The sequence below is a fragment of the Callospermophilus lateralis genome, chromosome 9 (assembly GCF_048772815.1).
Source record: "Callospermophilus lateralis isolate mCalLat2 chromosome 9, mCalLat2.hap1, whole genome shotgun sequence".
In the NCBI taxonomy this organism is placed as follows: Eukaryota; Metazoa; Chordata; class Mammalia; order Rodentia; family Sciuridae; genus Callospermophilus; species Callospermophilus lateralis.
The window spans coordinates 37521751-37541609 of NC_135313.1; the positions used below are offsets into that span (position 1 = coordinate 37521751).

The 19859-nt window shown below is 36.2% G+C and overlaps 1 protein-coding gene across 4 annotated transcripts in view; it reads left to right on the forward strand.

Moving 5' to 3' along the window:
* Ankrd44 (ankyrin repeat domain 44) overlaps window positions 1–19859 on the forward strand; it is a 295099-nt gene that overhangs the window by 176012 nt on the left and 99228 nt on the right. For all 4 annotated transcript variants that reach the window (XM_076865519.2, XM_076865521.2, XM_076865520.2 and 1 more), the window contains exons 9-10: window positions 7786–7864; window positions 18846–18960. In XM_076865519.2, the coding sequence (XP_076721634.1) occupies window positions 7786–7864; window positions 18846–18960 (194 nt within the window). The remainder of the gene's footprint in view (window positions 1–7785; window positions 7865–18845; window positions 18961–19859) is intronic.

Below are 19859 nucleotides of genomic sequence, written 5' to 3' on the forward strand. Positions count from 1 at the left end.
CCCTGAGAGAGTAATAAAGCATTATGGAGTAGAAGAGATGGCCTGCTTCTCATCTGAGGATAAAAATGGGGGTTGATTTTGAGCTGAGAAGATTATCAGTTGAGAGGAGGGGCACAGGGATAATTTGAGAGAGGTATTAATATAGAGAACAGCAAAAGCACAGGAGATAGGAATTGTGTGTAGGAAAAGCTCAGGGTACACCTCAGGAAACTAGTTAGCTCGCTGTGATGGCCACCCAAAGCAAGCCTGTGCATGCACCATCTATCATCTAGTTACACTCAAATGCCCTTGCATTGCAGCAGAATATCCTTCCTGCACCAGGAGACCATCCTCAATTTCAGCTTCCCTTCTCCTGAGCAAACAGGAATCCTAAAGCAAAGTCCTAGTACATTCCGTTTCTGATTTTGAAAAATTATAATTTCTAAGGTTTAATTTAAAAAATATCATACTGATCTATTTTAATGACTTTGTCTGTTTATCATTAAAATCTTTTTACACTTTTTCTCCTAATTTCTAGTATTGCATACATATGGGGCAAATATTCAGAAGAGAAATTTGGCGTAATTGAATATAGAGTTTAAGTTGGATGAAAGAGAGGAACCAGAAATAAATAACCAGAAATGTAACACAACCAAGGAAGATGGCTCATCTATCAGCTGAGGAATTTGGGCTTCCATATGCTATGTGGGACCATGAATCATGTGATCAGAAGGGAGCATTAGAAACAGTAATCTGACCATAGAACACCAAGGGTAGAAAATGTAAAGGAAAAAAATATATACATATATATTACTCCATAATGATTTGAAGTTTTTATATGGCAAAACAAAACAACAACAACAAAACTAACAAAATCAAGAGGAACAACCAGGGAAAGTTTTCTGCAATTAACATGCTAGGCACAAGTTAATATGCTTAATTTATAAAGAGCACATACAAACCAACAAGAAAATGTCTGATAATCTACTAGAAAATTTAGGCAAAGGCAGTTAACAAGAGAGAGAAAATAATATCCATTAAACTGATGAAAAATATTTAGTAATTAGAAAAATTAAGACAACAGAAATAAATATTTGCCTGTAAGATTGGAAAATATCAAAAAGAATAATGAGACTCAGTGTTATCACAGAAAAAAATATAATGCAATCAGTAACTATGATCCCATTTTTTAGTTTTAAAAAATTATTTGTTTGTATATATGCATAGAAAGATAGAAAAAGAAAATATTTAGATTATATACCAATATGCTAGCATCAGTTATCACTACAGAGTGATTAAAAATTATGTAGAAAAAATTTTATAAAAATTTTGTCACTGTAGGGTGATGAAATTATGATTTGGAATTTTAGTTTCTTTTTTGTATACTGTTTTTTTATCTTCTGGTTGTGATGCAATGGACACATATTATTTTATTTATTTATTTATTTATTTTTATTTTTATATCCAAAATAAAAAGTTAACTATTCTTATTTTGGAAAAAAAGAAAATCTATGTGTAGTGAACCTAATGAACCTAGTGAGAGTTAATAGAGCAAAGTAGATAAGCTCTCAGTTCTGAAGATAGACTGCCTAGATTTCAGTCCCAGCCTTGATTTTGAATAACTATTTAATCATAAGCAACCTCTCTGCATGTCTCAGTTGTTTTTATCTGCAAAATTCAGGAAACAATAGTATCTTCTTCATGGAGCTGTTGTGAGAATTAATTGGAGTTATCACACCTAAATCACATAGTCTAATGGCTGTCACACATTAAGCATTTAATAAATGAATACCATTGTTAATATTCATTAAAGTGGAATTCAGGAGAAAGCTGGTATTGGAGGAAAACCTGTTGAGTTTAGTTTTTGAAGAGATGATTTTGAGTCTTTGGTACAGCCAGTCTGAGTACCTAGTAATGGAAAATATGATCCTCCAGAATGGGAAAGCAGTAGAGAATATAAGAAAAATTTAGGTTGTCTTGTTCACATAAAGGTGATAGTTGAAACTGGGAGGAAAGAATGAGAGCATATGATAGCATGAGTTAGAGAGGGAAGGGAGGACTTCAGGAGCCCATTACTTAGGATCAGGAGGAGAGGGAAGAGCCAAAGAAAGGGATGAAAAAAGAAGAATAAGAAAATACTTTGTATACAATCAGTGACTTGAAAAATTGTGCTCTATATGTGTAATATGAAATGAATTGCATTCTACCATTATGTATAACAAATTAGAATAAATAAATAATTTAATTTTAAAAAAAGAAGAAGAAGAATAAGAGAAGAAAGAAAGAAATGAAGGGAGCATAGGATCTTCCTAAAGGTGCAAGGTGGGCAGGAAAGGGAAAACGGAACAGATGAAGAGAGCTTTAGAGTTCCACCTCCTGTTAGTGGATCCCATCCAAGTTCCCAAGAAGAGGTAGACGAAGGTCCTTGGGTGCTGAAGAGACAGAGGAGCTGCAGCACAAGGTGGGGAGAGAGTCTTTGGGTGGGATCACAGAACATGGTTGCAAGGGGCAAAAAGCACTCAAGCTGACCATCAATGTCCAGGGCTGTTGACATCTTCTTGCCACCCTGGTGTATGAGGGTTTTCCTGTGGATCCTTTAAAGGAAGGAAATTGTTAAAATTAAATAAAGTAATATCTTTACCACCCTCCACTTAATGAACTCATGGCTCACCATTTCCTCTGAAAAACATGGCCCCATATTCTCCGTGTGCCCAGTGTTTAAAGCTAGAAGGCTACTTTCTGGCACACTGGCCTACACCTTTCAGCTAAGGGACTGGTGGTCCATTCAGATTGGATAAGGGACTTCAACTGTATATGTACAGTGATTTTGGTAGTCTTCTCTTCTTTCCCACAAATGGACCTGAAAAGTATATTTTCTTAATTTTAATATTCAAGTTTTTTTGCTATGGACTATTGATCTTAAACAGAATATAAGAAATGGGATTTTAAAATATGAGACTTGAGATTATTATCTAATCAGCATAAGAGATGTTTTGAATAAAATCTAGCCTTCCTCAATCTCCTTTCATCTATTCTGTCTACATGCTCTGATTTCCTAATGCCCTTTGAATCCTCCTTAGTGATTCCAGATGCACTCTGGATGCACGGATCATCTAACATTTCCGTAGAGCCATCCTGTCTGACTCTGGAGGTAGCTTTCTAATTAAAGTTGTTATCTCTCTGTACCACATTGCTCCTTGGGTTTTGAAAATGTTTGTAGATGCAAGACAATTTGTATTTGTTTAGATTTCCCAAAGTTTGAGGGAAATAGCATATTGAAATGCAGCCAATACCCACCCACATGTTCACTTTGTTTTCCTCTATTCTTACAAAACACTAAAAGTGATGTCTTCATGAGCAGTTACAAGATTGATGGGAAGAGGAGGAGGGATACGTGATCTGCACACATTTTACAGTCCTTCATTTTACATAGATTGACCATGGCCCTACCTTTGACTTTGCAATATTAGTTTAAATAATAAAGACATGACATTCCATAAAATCATCTACTAAAGGTTCACTTGTAATTTGCTAATAGGAAGAGCACGTCATTTTTCTTATTCGTTACAGACCACATTGTAATTTCTGTTGCATCTTAAGGGTACTTTTGCATGCATTCAAAGTGAGGGTTAAAGAAGGCACTATACACATAGCCACGCTGGATAAGACTTAGGAAGACAGGTTTAGAAATTGCTATAGCCAGGTTTGCTACGTCCCATTCACTAATATTTAGCCTACCTGTAGTCTCACTTTCTTTCTGTCTCTGGGCCCTTGGATCATTTAGCCCTAGTATTAAATGTCTGCTAAAGTGAGCTCATTTCCTTCTTTATATCTACCAGGACCCAATTATAGAATGGGTTGTAGTAGACAAGTTGAAGGTGCAAAGAGGAATAGCAAGAGTAAACAGTGATAGGATGCGGCACTTGGAACTCTGGAGAGGAAGTAAGGAAGGGAGGGGAATGAATGTTTGAGCCAACCATGTACCATCTCTGGCATTTAGAACCATTAAAAATAAACTGGTTTGTGTGTAGCTTTTTCAAACCAGCCTTTAGATGACTCTTTTACTGAGTTAGGAGCTCCTGTGGGATTTCCAACTGTGTTTGACACTCCTGCACCCCAGGTTGGCCTCAGTGTAATCCCATAGGAGGCTTCATTGCCATCCCGCAGGGCCACTGAGTTGTGCAACTTTTGGCAGCTCCATGGCTTAGAGAATGTTGTGCTTGGGGCTGGGGATGTGGCTCAAGCGGTAGCGTGCTTGCCTGGCATGCGTGCGGCCCGGGTTCGATCCTCAGCACCACATACAAACAAAGATGTTGTGTCCACCGAAAACTAAACATTAAAATTCTCTCTCCCTCTCTCTCTGTCTCTCTCTCTCTTAAAACAAAACAAAACAAAAACAACAACAAAAAAAAAAGAGACTGTTGTGCTTTCTGGTCCCTGGGGAGTACAATGCCTAGAAGTTTAGGGATGGTTTGGGGGATGTTGGAGGATAAGGAAATAAGGTTTAGGAATAGAAGAGAAAAAAAAATTAGTGCATTTCTGAGAGAAAGAATGGTCCAGAAGATTGAAACACTTCATTTAGTTCAAGGATTGGTCTTCCTTGGATGAGATTGAGTTCTGCCCTGAAAAGGTACTACTGTTTGTTCTAAAATGCTCTCAATGCTCATTGGTTTTCCTTTGTTTTAGTGCATAGCCATACCTGAATCAACAAAAGAGCTTCTTGTTTAAATTAAGTGAATTCTCAAAATAAAAGTTTCTAAGCCTCAAATCTATGTTTCTAGAAAAAAAAATGTTTCTAGAAAATTGGACCAGAAATTAAGAAAAAAAATTATCAAAGGAAAGCCTATGAATAAATGAAGGACTTGAGTATAAGCTCTCTGATGAGAATGCAGGCAGTGTTTACCCTTGTCTGAAGTTCTTGATTCAAGAATAACAGCCAAGTCTTCTACACAAAAAATTTCTTAGGCAAATAATGAAATCTAGTAGGATCCCTAGTTTCAACCTGAATATTCTGAGTTCCGACTTCTAGAGGCTAAATAAAAGGAATGATCCTTTTGAGTTCCATTGCTTTTCAATGACTTTTTGAAATAATGAGCTCCCTCTGTATCCACTCATGAACAAAGCTGCCCCTAAATGGCTGCCAAGATACTCTTCATAGTTCTGGTCCCCATCTTCCCCACCTCTGTCACCTGTATCCCTATGGGGGGAATTAGCAGTGTTTGTGCCTTTAGTAGTATTTGTGCCTTTAGCAGTATTTGTCCCTTTATCAGAGGCACACGCACTTTTTGGGAGAAGAAGGGCGTGGTGTTTGCTATCCCTGAAATGGCACCAGCTTTGCAAACTATGCACCACAGAGACAGGTTACTTCTGCTTTGACTTTGTCTGAAATTTCACTAGCTACCAAGCCGGTCCTCCTTGGTAAGGCTTTTACACTCTTTTCCAGGCATGGGAAAGTTCTTATATATTCATGAATATATTTTCTAAACACTGAAGTATTATAACTTTATATATATTTAATTAAATGATAATTACCTATGTTTTCATATTAAATTTAAGAGAAAATTCTGGAGCAAAATTTAAAGAAATAGCACCACCTAGGGACAAGTTAACATCAACTCTGGAATTTCTCTCCTCTCTTTCCTTAACATTCTTGGACTGTCATCACTTTTTTTATTGGAAGAGTATGTTTTAAATCCTTATTCCAAAGTAGTTCCCAGTCTTTTCAGTTATTTGAATGGTAAATAGGAGTCTCGTGGATAGCGATGATGACATATCATCATGCTCTCAATTGCTTCTCCTTTTCCTCTAAAAATATTATTTTCAATAAAGCATCAAGCTTACTTCCATCCTCCATTCTCAGTATTTGCTTATTCAGGTTATAATCATGTCAAATGGATTCTATTATGACTTTCCTCTACCATCTATGTGACAGTACTTTATTTTCTTCTGTCAAGATGCAATGACCACTCTGATTAACTCTTTCTTTGGCACAGACTTTGTGTGACTCCTTTCCTCTTTCCTCAGGAATAGGATCAGAGGATAAAATTAAAATTCTTCTGTCAAAACATTGTGGGTTTATAAGCTATTTAAGTTCACAGTCTAAAATAGTGGCTCTTAACTTTAGTCACCATGTAGAGTTAGACATGGCCGCAATTCCAATTTGAAAAGTGTGGATTAGGGCATAAGCCCTAAATCCTTTTTTGGTGATGGTGGTGGTGGGGGTACCAGGGATTGAACTCGGGCACTCAACCATTGAGTAACATCCCCGGGCCTATTTTGTATTTATATATATACGAAGATATTTTCTGAGATATTTATATTGCTGAGTTGCTTAGCACTTCGCTTTTACTGAGGCTGACTTTGAACTCACAATCCTCCTGCCTCAGCCTCTGGAGCCTCTGGAGCTTCTGGGATTACAGGTATGTGCCACTGCACTGGCCTAGAATCCATATTTCTAACAAGAACTTTGGTGATTCAGATGTGGGTGGGCTTTGGTTTACCCTAAGAAAATACTTATTTAAATGTTTGTTTTTCAATGTGGAGTTTTTTAAATGAAGTCATTTTAAAGCATAGCTATTTAAGTTTTGTCACAAAAATGATCATGCATTTTGAAACTTCATAACTTAACCTTAGGCTTAGAGAAATATTTCTACTAAAATTTAGAAAAATAACAGTGACATGAATTTTTTTAAAAATACTTGAACGAGAATGCAGATTCTCCTCAACTTATGATAAGGTTAAGTCCCTGATAGATCCATCATAAGTTGAAAATACATTGAACACATCTAACCTACAGAACATCACGGCCTGGCAACATAGTACACTGTTGAGTGCCCACTGTTTACACTCATGCTGTCATGACTGAAAACTCCTGTTCGCTGTTGCTGCCACATATTGTTAGTCCAGGAAAAGAACAAAATTCAGAATTTGAAGTGCAGTTTCTAATGAATGTGAATTGCTTTTGTATCATCATTAAGTCAAAAAATCATTTAGGGGAACCATTGTAAGTTGGGAACAGTTTGTCCATTCTCTCTATATGCTTTTGGTCTGAAATAACAGTGGTATTTTCTTTGGGGTTCTTTTTCAGAAGAAATTTTTATTTCTTAATTTAGTATGTAGAACTTTGGACTTTGGTAAGAAAATGATCAATATATAGATTCTGTACGTTTTTAATGTTTTAGCTTAATATGTGTTGTGAAGTTCCATAATTCCTATCATAAGAAGCAAATATATAAACTCAGCACATATTTCCACCCGATCATTAAAGTGGCAATTTCCTAAAGAGTTGCATGGCTTAATTCTGTGATTTCTATTGAGTTATCCAAAGCCAGGGATTCTCTTTTGGAATAGTCAAAAGTGTTGTTTTTCTATGGAACTGGAATGTAGGGGAAGGTGGAGGGTTCCCTGTTGGTTTTGGCAGTTGCAGTGATTAATAGCAGTTTTATCAACCACAGGTCAAATAGGAACCACACAAGTTCATACATCATTCGTCTTTTTAAAAGTTGAAGAAAACACCTTGAAGGAAACTTCCTTTGTCAGTGGATCACAAGAGAGGAGGAAAAAATATTTTGGATGATTGCCTCTCCAAACCTCTTTAAAATGTGATGTTATACAGTAACTTGAGAGGCCATTCATGTTTTTTCGTTTTCTTTCAAAATTATCAGTCTTTGTAATTATTGATCAGACTTTTTAAAAAATTGAAATTGATGTTTTTGGGCATTGTCAACAATATCCAGAGGGTTGTTTGAGATTGATGTCACCAGCACATAAACACCTTCCTTGTTTCTCCCTCTCTCCTGTTTTTAGAGTAAAGATGGCAAAAGTCCACTGCACATGACAGCTGTCCACGGAAGGTTCACCCGGTCACAAACCCTCATTCAGAATGGTAAGAGAGATGCTTCCATGGTGTCATTATTTGAACAGCTTCTTGGTCTGAGTTTGACTGTCAGTCATCTAAATGTGAAAGTTGGTGCTTTATTTTGGAGTTTTAGTAAGCATAGGTTTACAAAAGTCCTTGACAGACTTTGCTAAAAGCTCATTATCAGACATAGCATCAACATTCTCCTTAACAGAACATAAAGCCATAGTTTCACAGTCAATTCCCAGCCAGGCATGTGAGCTTTGAAGTTGGTAATGGTATACAAAACTACAATTATGGGGCTGGGGTTGTGGCTCAGCAATAGAGCGCTCGCCTAGCATGTGGGAGGCCCTGGGTTCAATCCTCAGCACCACATTAAAAAATAAATAAATAAGTAAAGTACAGGTATGTGTTCACCTAAAACTAAAAAATAAGTATTTTAAAAAAAACCCTATGATTATGTACTTTTTACTCTGAAACAAATAATGGCAAGTAGCTTACATTTTCTAGCAGCAAATTATTTTTAGATTTTAGAATTCACTGTAGCTCCCTAAGCTAAAGTTCATTAAGTTACTTGGGCAGAGGTAGGAAAAAGGAGGGGACTCAGAAGAAAGGCAGGTAAGTATGTGATATAAAGGATCATAAAATCCCAGGCTTGACAGAGACCTTGGAAAGTCACATAATATTGTACTTTTCCAGGCTTACAACAAAGGTATACTTGAATCATCATGGGCTGTCTCTGAAGCCAAAGTACCAGGGAGTGTCACATACTATCATATTTCATGTTACTGTTGTAGGTCACGGCCAGCATGAATGGGTTGACTTTGATAATACAACTTATGTTACCTCAGCAAATCTTAAAGACAGTTAAAGAAAAGAAAAGAAAAGCAGGTTGAGTTCATCTCTTAAGCTGACATTCTAGGTCAGTTTGATAGTTCCTAAACTTTTTTTTAGCTGACCCATATTTTCACTTCTCAAAACTCTAATGTAAGTCAGTTTTCTTAGATCTGTATTTTTCTCATCTTGTAAGAATTTTGGATGACATGCCCTAGAATGGTTAGTGCATTGAGTTATGTCTTAGGTGCTTATGTCATAAAACCGAAAGTCCTCTGGCATGTGGATAAAAGGCCAGCCAGTGAAATTATGCTTAGGAAGCAAAATATCTACAGCAAAGCAGAGGAAATTTATAAGCACTTCAGTGAAACTGTAGGAGAAGAGAAATCCTAACAAGTTTCCAGTGAGCCAAGGAAGGTAAAATGGAAATTACTATACAACATCCATTATTTATAATCTGAAATATGTGCCATGCCTTCGACATCCATTTTTTTTGAAGGGAACTGGATATAAATATCGGGGAGAGGTGACCCTAGTCTCCCTCTTTTGAACACTTTTTCTTATCCCACTGTATTTCTAGACTGTTTTACAGAAATGATGCCTATCCCCTTAAAAACAAACCCTTTTAAAAAATATAATGTGAATTTAATCAATGGGCCTTAGCTTTGTGGTCTAAAAAATCTTTGTTTCTCATTAAAGCAGCCTCAAACCACAAAGACAATGTTGGAGAGAGAACAGTTTTTCACCTTTTAAATGCCACTTTCCTAGAGGTCTATCCTTTGCCCCGCCCCCTGGTCATCCCCAGAGCCCTCCTCCGTCATGCTAATATGCTTACATTAGTCCTAGAGGACTGCTGGCTGCTTTGACCTCTTCATGAGCCAGCATAGGGGCTCAAGGTCTTCCATGTACTTCTTGAGCATTCTTGCCAGACTTTAGAGTTGGAGCAAGACCTGAAAGAAACCCCATCTCTTACCCTCTGTGTTCAGGAGGTCTTTGTTTTAGAGCTTGTCTCATTCTTGGCTGGCCTGACTTATTGCTTGTGGATCAGATGGGGCCCAAAGTCCTGAATCAATGAAGAAATAGTAGCTACCATATATAGCCCATGATATATAATGATAAAGCTAACATTAGCTTGTGTCAGGCACTTATGTAAATCCCATATAAACCCTTTCAACCACCCTATGAGAAAGAGGTGCTCTTATTAGCTCCCTTTTAAAATGGAGAAATTGAGGAAGAGAGGTTGACATTGGTATTGGGAGGCAAGACCATTATGTTGAGGAAAAGGATCAGAACACAGGTAATCTAACATCGCAGGTGGAACTCTTAACCACTGCCCTTGTACACACATTCTCTGGAAGAGCAATGATGTTAAAATTTTTTTTTTTTAAAAAACTATTTACTCTTAGAGGCATGTATCTTTGGAATAGGGTTGTCCCTGTGAAGGGAATTTGGTATTCCCTTCTCTCAGCTGACATTTCTTTGCCTTCATTATACATGTGAGAACTGTGATTTCTTCCATTTGACATTTTGGACATTTTTTTTTTTTTTTTAATGCCCTTAGGGAGAATAGGAAGTTTTTTTTTTTTTTTTTTCCCTCCTGTTTATTTGCTTCCTTCTGGGAAAAATTCTGAGCTACAGCTGAGACCCTTCCTCCCCAGAGGCTCACACTTCAGGGCCTGTTGTCAGTCCTCCAGAGTGGGTCACAACACAAACACACAGGAGACCCTCTGTCCTCCAAGAGCTGGGGGTGCATTACCACAGGGCCAAAGGCTTTCTGAGCCACCTGCGTATACACTGAGGAATGTCCTTTGTATTTATTTGTCTGTTTTGTTAAGTTGCTTTGGTGTTTTGACATGGTACATGGCAGCTCTGATTCCCATGCTGCTCTCTCCAATCAAGGTTATTAATTCTATTAACTTTGTTTTTCCAGAATCATTCAGCTTTTATAAGATAATCATTTTAAAAATAACTCTTTTTACCTCTGTTGTCAAATCACAGTTTGTTCTCTGACACTGCATTATCACAGCAAAGAGGGAACAGAACTGAAAGACGACCAGGAGGCATTTGATCCAGCCATTGGCACTGGGCAGCTGTCTTAGATGCTGTCCAGCAAGTTATAAAAAGTTCAAAAATGATGTTTTCTTCACAAAGCTTTAAAAATAAATAAGAGTTTGTGCAGGAAGAGTCAAATACTAGGTTAGGATGACTCACAGTAAGATTTTTGACCTTTTGGCTCACAATCCATTTGAGGCAACTTAATAAAATGACCATTCTTGTTTGTGCAGTGAAATACTAATTTCAGATGGGTGCTTACATAATACTGATTAATTATCCCTTCTGACATGCTCTGCATACTTTTAAACTTGCAGATGTTTATTTTCCTCAGTAATTATCAATGATCAATTACCAACATTTAACTTGTAACCCTCTGTTGAATAGTAAAGATACTTAATTTGCATTCCAAGCAAGTCTTAAAGATTTTAAAGTGCTGGCGAGGATGTGGGGAAAAGGGTACTCTTGTACATTGCTGGTGGGACTGCAAAATGGTGAGGCCAATATGGAAAGCAGTATGGAGATTCCTGGGAAAGCTGGGAATGGAACCACCATTTGACCCAGCTATTGCCCTTCTCGGACTATTCCCTGAAGACCTCAAAAGAGTGTACTACAGGGATACTGCCACATCGATGTTCATAGCAGCACAATTCACAATAGCTAGACTGTGGAACCAACCCCGATGCCCCTCAATAGATGAATGGATAAAAAAAAATGTGGCATTTATACACAATGGAGTACTACGCAGCACTAAGAAATGACAAAATCATGGAATTTGCAGGGAAATGGATGGCATTAGAGCAGATTATGCTAAGTGAAGCTAGCCAATCCCTAAAAAACAAATGCCAAATGTCTTCTTTGATATAATGAGAGCAACCAAGAACAGAGCAGGGAGGAAGAGCAGGAGGAAAAGATTAACATTAAGCAGAGTCATGAAGTGGGAGGGAAAGGGAGAGAAAAGGGAAATTGCATGGAAATGGAAGGAGACCCTCATTGTTATACAAAATTACATATAAGAGTTTGTGAGGGGAATGGGAAAAAAATAAGGAGAGAAATGAATTACAGTAGATGGGGTAGAGAGAGAAGATGGGAGGGGAGGGGAGCGGGGATAGTAGAGGATAGGAAAGGTAGCAGAATACAACAGTTACTATTATGGTATTATGTAAAAATGTGGATGTGTAACCGATGTGATTCTGCAATCTTTGTAATGTTTTGAATAACCAATAAAAAAAAACACTCAAAAAAAAAAAAAGAAAATACAAAACTATCTATATAGCATGTAGAGCTGGATTTTTTTAAAAATTCTTTTTCCTTTCCTCCCTTCTTTCCTTTCTTCATTTTTCTTTTTCCCCCATACTGGGGATTGAACCCAGGGGCACTTTACTACTGAGCCACATCCTCAGTCCTTGGTATTTTTTATTTTGAGACATGGTCTCACTAAGTTGCTGAGGCTAGCCTCAGAACTTATGACCCTCCTGTCTTGGCCTCCCAAGTCACTGCAATTACAGGTGCGATTGCTATCATGCCTGGCTGGAAAACTCTCTTAAACTCACCTTCCCTTAACAGAGTGATTTCAAATTTTGTAGCACAGTGGAATCACTTGGATCTTTTAAGAAATATTAATGCCTGGCTCCCCCTCCTAGGCTTTCTAATTTAATTGGACTGGAGAGCAGCACTGGCATTGGGGTTCCTTACAAAGTTCTCCAGGTGGTCATAATGTACCAGAGTTTGAGAACCACTGCCTTACCAGGCTGGCTGAGCTCTTCAATCACCTTGTAGGACACACTGCCTGACTTCTGAGGCATGCTGAAAGCTTGGAGCTAGCAGGGATCGTTTGTCTAGCTTGTCTAAAAACTTGCTCCCCCAAAAAATAAGCTGTCTACTTATCAGTAGGTCAACTATATTTCCTCCTAAACATATTTTTGCCACTTGTATTCATTATAAATAAAAATATAATAAAGTACTATGTAAATAAAAAAAATAAAGTGGACTTGGAAAGATTTATGGAGTGATTATAAAATAGAAATTTACCTATCTAGATTTTACTTTAATAGAAAACATTTTCAGATAACAAATATGCTGTCTTTTATTTTTCTGCTATTATGCTTTCCTGGAATGTATTTTAAATAAAACAAAAGCTTATGATGGGCTGGGATTGTAGCTCAGTGGTAGAGCACTTGTCTAGCATGTGTGAGGCCCTGGGTTCAATTCTCAGCACTACATAAAAATAAATAAAATAAAGGTCTATCGACAACTAAAAAAATATTTTTAAAAAAGTGTATGGGGATGATAATTATCTATATTTCTATGGCTTTTAATTGACTTTTAAAATGATATTAGCCACAATAAAAAGAGACTATCAGCTCAGACCCTCTATTCTACACTTCCTGATATTTTTCACTGTTTTCTTTCTGTACTCAATTTTTTTATACTTGAAGCTGGTAAACTGGAGACTCCAATACATCTTAAGAATGGTTTGATGGCTTTTGGCTGGGAAGGATGTGTAGTGACAGTGTTTTTCAGGGCAAAGGCTTCTCTGAATTCAGGGATCCTCTCCCCATCTTCCCAGATCTGTTCCACGTTTGAACCTCTCCGATCGCTGTGGACAGTCCTCACACAGATCCCTGCACCCTAGATTGCTCTGAGATTTCATACAGCCCAAATGGCCACCTATCCCCAAAGCCACCATCAAGTCATAAAAATGAATTGATCTAAATTCGATTCTTCTAAAATTGGATCATAGTGAGCTATCACTTTAGTCCGTAGAAGTTCACAATGCTAACTTTATTATTTTTCACAATTATAAAATTAGTACACGCTCAGTATAAACTGAAATCGTTAAAGAAATCTCCCATGATCCCCACCATCATGTTCTCCAACTCCAACTCCAGAATTTTTATTGCAACTTGGTAAAGCTTTTGGATTTTTCTGTTTATTGAAGAATGTATACAAAGTTACACATAGGTAATTATTACTTTTATAGAAACTGTCACTATCGATTTATTTGAACAAGTTGTTTTGATAATAACCATTGTACCACAGAAGCAAAGGCTTCAAAAAAGATCAGAATTTTAGGTTCAAGTTGCCATTTGTATCTTTCTGTCACAGTCAAGGTCAAGAAAGAATTACCTCTTTTGCAAACAGCTATTGAATTGCACACCCCATGTGTGCCCTAGATTGACTTTCAAGTGAATTCTTACACATAGAAGTCTTGGTGATAGAGGGAAGCGTGTGATCTTCCCTGTGTGCTGATGGCACTTTTTAAAGCATTTGCTCCCTCCACAAGGCCCACACATTTTTTGTAATTTTCACTTAGTGGCAAAGATTCTCTTTCATTAATTCTGTGTTTTACCAATGTAAAACAAATATTTTTCAGAAAATAAATATTTTTCACTGAAAACAAATTTTGGGAGGTTGTTGGTCATAACGCCCCAAAGTAGAATTTATGAGAATAAAAGGCTACTCAGATATTATTATCTATCAAGAGCCTTAAAAAAATATTCATACTTTTGTGATCCAGTGGTTCTTCTTCTAAAAAATGTTGCAGAGAAATAATCTGAACTTTTTTGTAGAGATGTTCATTTCTGTTTTTCTTAATAGCAAGAATTTGGGAATAGCTTCATTGCCTAGTAATTGGGCATTTGCTAAGTAAATTTTCTAAACACTAATATTCTAGAGCCAGTTACAGTTATATTAATTGAAAAAAAAACAATCTGGAAAGTGTTGTGATGTAACATTAAGGGAGAAAGTAAGATATAAAATTTTCCAGACTATGATCTCATGGGAAAATTTTACACATGCACACACACACACACACACACATACACACACACACACAAATATTCCAGAATATTAATATTGTCTATCTAGAATAATCATGAAATTTATATGACTTCTCTCTTCCTTTTTGTATTTTGCTGAATTTTCTGAAGTTTGTCTGACAAGAAAATTAATATCTCAATCAGAAATGTTACTTAAAACAAATGTATCATATCTTTCTAGATTGAACAAAGCCATTTACATAATCTTTACATTTCTTAGGATTTTAGATTTCTCATTCTGGAAAATATAAGTATATATGCACAGTTTAGATATACACACTGAACATTATAGTATTAGCATACCTTATAACAGTATATTTTAGTTTAATATTGCTTATTTAGGTCAATGTAATTAATAGTGGAAACATGGTCAAAATTAATAGAAATTTGTAGATTATTTTGTGAAACACAATTTTCTGATAACTCCTACTCTAAAATACTTGATATCTAAGAGCATGCTGTGATAATTCAATAACTTAACAGATTTTCATAATGATGCAGAAATTTTTTCCTATACAGAATGGTCAATAAATAGAACATCAGAATAATTTACTTCTTTGCCCCAATATACTGGGTGTTTTCCTTTATTAAAGGACAAGTGCATATTAGCTCAGATAAGGGCAAGCATACATTGTGACCCTCGTCCCTTGATGTGCTTATGCCTCCTTTATTTCCTCATCTTTTTTTTCTGTAGTTTCTTCAGATATTTCCATTTTTAATTGAAATATAATTTACATATCATAAAAGTTGACCTTTTAAAACATACAATTCAGTGGATTTTTAGAATTTTTTCAAGGTTGCACAACCGTCACCACTATCTAATTCTAGAACATTTCCTTACCCCAAATGGAAACCTCATGCCCATTAGCAGTCACTCCCCATTCCATTCCTCCCTCCTCCAGTCCCTGGCAACAGCTAATCTATTTTCTGTTTCTTTGAATTGTTCAGGTCCTTTTCTTGGACTTTGATTCTTTCTGGCATTTAGAGAACATTTATTTAGTCAGTCAACTAAAACACCATTACCAAAATAAACTCCAAATGAATCAGATGTTTCAACTAACAAATGAAACCTTTCCAGTATAGAAAACATGTACTAGTTTCTTCGTTACCAGAATGTAGAGAAAGCCCTTCTAACAACTTAATACCCAAATAATAAAAGACTTATATATTAGCAAAAAAATATTTCTACAGGATAAAAACACCATAAATAAAACAAACAAAAAAATGAAAACCTGGGAAAAACTACTTGTGACATGTATTACTGACAAATTGGTAATTTCCTAAATGTTTAAGAGCTATGGAAAAAAATCAAGGAATAAAAGGCCACACAAACATATTTTTAAACATGGGCAAAAGTCACAAAAAAAATTTTATAGAAAAAAATAAATGGCTCTTCAATACATGGAAAGATGTCCAATTTCCATTGTAATAAAAGAAATGCAAATAAAAGCTCCACCGAGGTTCCACTCGACAAATGGCAGATATCCAAAAACTTGACAAGGCTGTGGCAAGCTGGTTGGAGTGCAGAATTGCACAGAAAGAAATGTGGCAAACTCTGTCAAAGACACATATTCATTTGTCCTTTAGTCACGAAATGTCCCTTCTATGAATTTGCGCTAAAGATGCATCTGACCAATATGAACCAGTGTACACTAATGTTATTACCTGCTATAATCTTCCTGATTATAGCAAAAACTAATACATCCATGCAATAGAAAATGATGAAGCTCTATAGAAAAGAAGGACTAGCTCTAAGAAATGATCTCTAGGAGTGAATTCCAGGATATAGTAAGTGAAAGGAGAAACACAGACACATAAACCAAGACTAACAAAACGGTTACTATAGGAAGTGGTTGGGGATGAAATGGAAGAAATAGGAATGAGAGTGAGAGGCTTTCTAAAAATACAATTTTGACTTTTGAAATGTGTAAATGTTTTACATATTAGTAAAATAAATCAAACCTAGTAATTTTTTTTCAAAATAAAAAGAATTAAATGAATCTAACTATATACCAAAATGATAAAATAGCTACAGAGAGTAAAGAATTCAGGTCAATTCTGAACAAAGTACTCCTTGTATAAGCTAAAGTCATGGTGGGAAAGTCTGTTTGGAATTGGATATTTGCACAGTCTCAAAGTATCACCACATGAATTGCTTATAAATTACAAAGGGGAAAGACCTGTCTGTACTGGGGTAGGCTGGAAGGCACCTTTTTGTTTGTCTTTCTTTCTTCCTTTCTTTCTTTCCTTCTTTTTTTTTTTTTTTTGCAATGCTGGGGATGTTACCCAAGGCCACACTTGCTAGGCAGGTGCTCTACCACTGAGCTACATCCCCAGGCCTGGCACCATCTTAATCAAATAATCAAAAAAAAAATAATTGAAGTACAATATACATAATCTATAATTTATCATTTTTAAGAATTAACAGTTCAGTTGCATTAAGTGCATTCACATTGTTGTTCAGTCATCAGCACCAACCATTTACAGAACTTTTCCTCCTTTCCATCCTGAAACTCTGTGCCCATTGTTAATAATCAAACTTGGTATCACCCAGCAATAGAATAACTCAACCTTGGTGTGTGCTGAGATGTGGTGGCAGGTACTCATCAGCTCAATGGCATTCTTGCTAAAATATTTAGCCCAAATCTAATAATGAGAAAACCCCCAGGCAACTCCAGAAGGCAGAACGTCCTACACAACCTGATTTGGTCTCCAAAAATCACCATTTATTCATAATATTTATAGATTATAAATTTTGCCAGGTGTCGTGGCACATGCCTGTAATCCTAGTGGCTGGGGAGCCTGAGGCAGGAGGATGGGGAGTTCAAAGTCAGCCTCAGCAAAAATGGGGTGCTAAGCAACTCAGTGAGACCCTGTCCCTAAATAAAACACAAAATAGGGCTAGGGATGTGGCTCAGTGGTTGAGTGCTCCTGAGTCAATTCCTGGCAACATAAATAAATAAATAGATAGATAAATAAATAGATAAATAAACAAATAATATATAGTTATATGTCATATAAATTATATATATAAATTTATATATCACCGTTTATTTGTTTTAAGAAAACAAAAGGCAGGAGGATTATTTTAGATTAATAGAAATTAAAGATACAACCAACTGCAGAGTCCTTGATTGGTTCTCATATTTAAACAACAACCAAACAACTATAAAGTATACTTGGGGGACAACTGAAGAAATTAGAATATACACTGTACATTACATAGAATTATACCAGTGTTAAATTTCTTGAATATAATAGAGAATGTGTTTATGTGTGAGAATGTGCTTGCTCTTAGGAAAAACATTCTTAGGGAGAAATATCATGATGTCTAACTTATTTTGAAATGGTTCCTCAAATAATTGATCAATTATATTTATTCATACTCACATATACACACATGAAAATGGGAGAGAAAGAAATGTGAAATTAAGGGGCTGGGGTTGTGGCTCAGCTATAGAGTGCTCGCCTAGCACGTGTGAGACCCTGAGTTCAATCCTCAGCACCACATGAAAATAAATTAATAAAAAATAGGTATTGTGTCCAACTACAACAACAATAACAAAAAATAAATGTGAAATAATTAAAAGTTGGGAGAAAAGGAGACAAAAATAAAATAGGATGAAAAATTATATTAAAAGAATTATAATTAACTTGATAGCTACAATATATAGACATTTTCAGTTTGTAGTTATGTTTTTACTTTTACTTACTCATATTTTAAGTTAAATAATCAAACCACATGGGAATTTTTTCTTTATCTCTGTGTTCTTTTTAGTTCTTATGCTTTAACATGAAATTTCCATAGGTCTTTAATTTTTTAATTGAAATTAAATATCTTCAGAGTTACATTTTATGGAATTTGATTTTATTGTTTATTTAGAGCAGAAATCTTGTAAGATCTTTAAATAAAACAATATGGACAGATTTATAATTTTTTTTTTTTTTTTTAGTTGTAGATGGACACAATACCTTTATTTTAGTTTTCTGTGGTGCTGAGGATGGAACCCAGTGCCTTCCACATGCAAGGCAAGCACTCTACCACTGAGTTACAGCCCCAACCCTGGACAGATATTTTTACAAAGCATTTCTAGTAGACTTCTCTCTCTGCAGAAATAGTGCTACTGCCACTTCAGATAGTGACTTGTGTTCTTAAAAAATATTCTTGTACTTGAAAGCAGATATGCACAGTGGAGTAGAAAAGAAATTCAACATCTGGCTGACATGAGTGATTAGCAAGAATGAAGTAACTGAATCCGCCTGATTCCTTGTGTTATGCTGAATTAAAATCTCTCTTTCAGGAGGTGAAATTGACTGTGTGGATAAGGATGGCAACACTCCTCTCCATGTGGCTGCAAGATACGGTCATGAGCTTTTGATCAACACCTTAATAACCAGTGGAGCTGACACTGCCAAGTAGGTTACTGCAAAATACAGTGGTGTCATTGTCACACACAGGCATGCTGCCAAAGGGGTGCTGCTGCTTGTGGAGTGTCCCTATTTGTCAGATTAAGGTGGATCTGTACTATTAGACTAACCACAAATTAAATTTGAAATAAATTAAGTGACTTTAATGACAGTCGCAGGGAAGAATCATTTTATTTTTCAGCTACATCAGAACGAGGCCCTTTCCAGTGGTTTCAACTAAGGAATCTTGATCTCGATTCCTAACTCTGCTTTCAAATTTTCTTCTGTTTTTTCCAATGCTCAATGTTAACCTAACAGGAAAAAAAAATTGGACAAATTTGAAATTTCTTCAGGATTTTTGCTTAGTTTTTTTGTGATGATTATGGAGTACAATTGAGTTCATCTATCACATAGGAAAGGAGGGACCTACTTCATTGTACATATAGTTCAATATAAATATAGAAAGCCACCACATAGTTCTGTCACAGTGCCAGGTCCTGGGGGGGCGTATTTCAGAAGAAGTTACCAGATTGTGTCTATAAGGTACTCATAATTTTGTTGGGGACCAAAATTCACTTAGGACAAATAACTATACAAAATAGTCTATATTACAAGGTCATGAATGGAAAAGGACTTGAGTGGCAAAATGTTTGGTACATATGCTGTAGAACATAGAGAGGAGGGCTGGGGATGTGGCTCAAGCGGTAGCCCGCGCGCCTGGCATGCGTGCGGCCCGGGTTCGATCCTCAGCACCACATACAAACAAAGATGTTGTGTCTGCCGAAAACTAAAATAAATAAATAAAAAAAAAAAAAAAAAAACAGAACATAGAGAGGAGGGGGAAAACACAAGACTGGCAAAGGTTTCTGAAAAGGCTTCAAGGAGCAGACGAGTCTTAATAGGCTCTG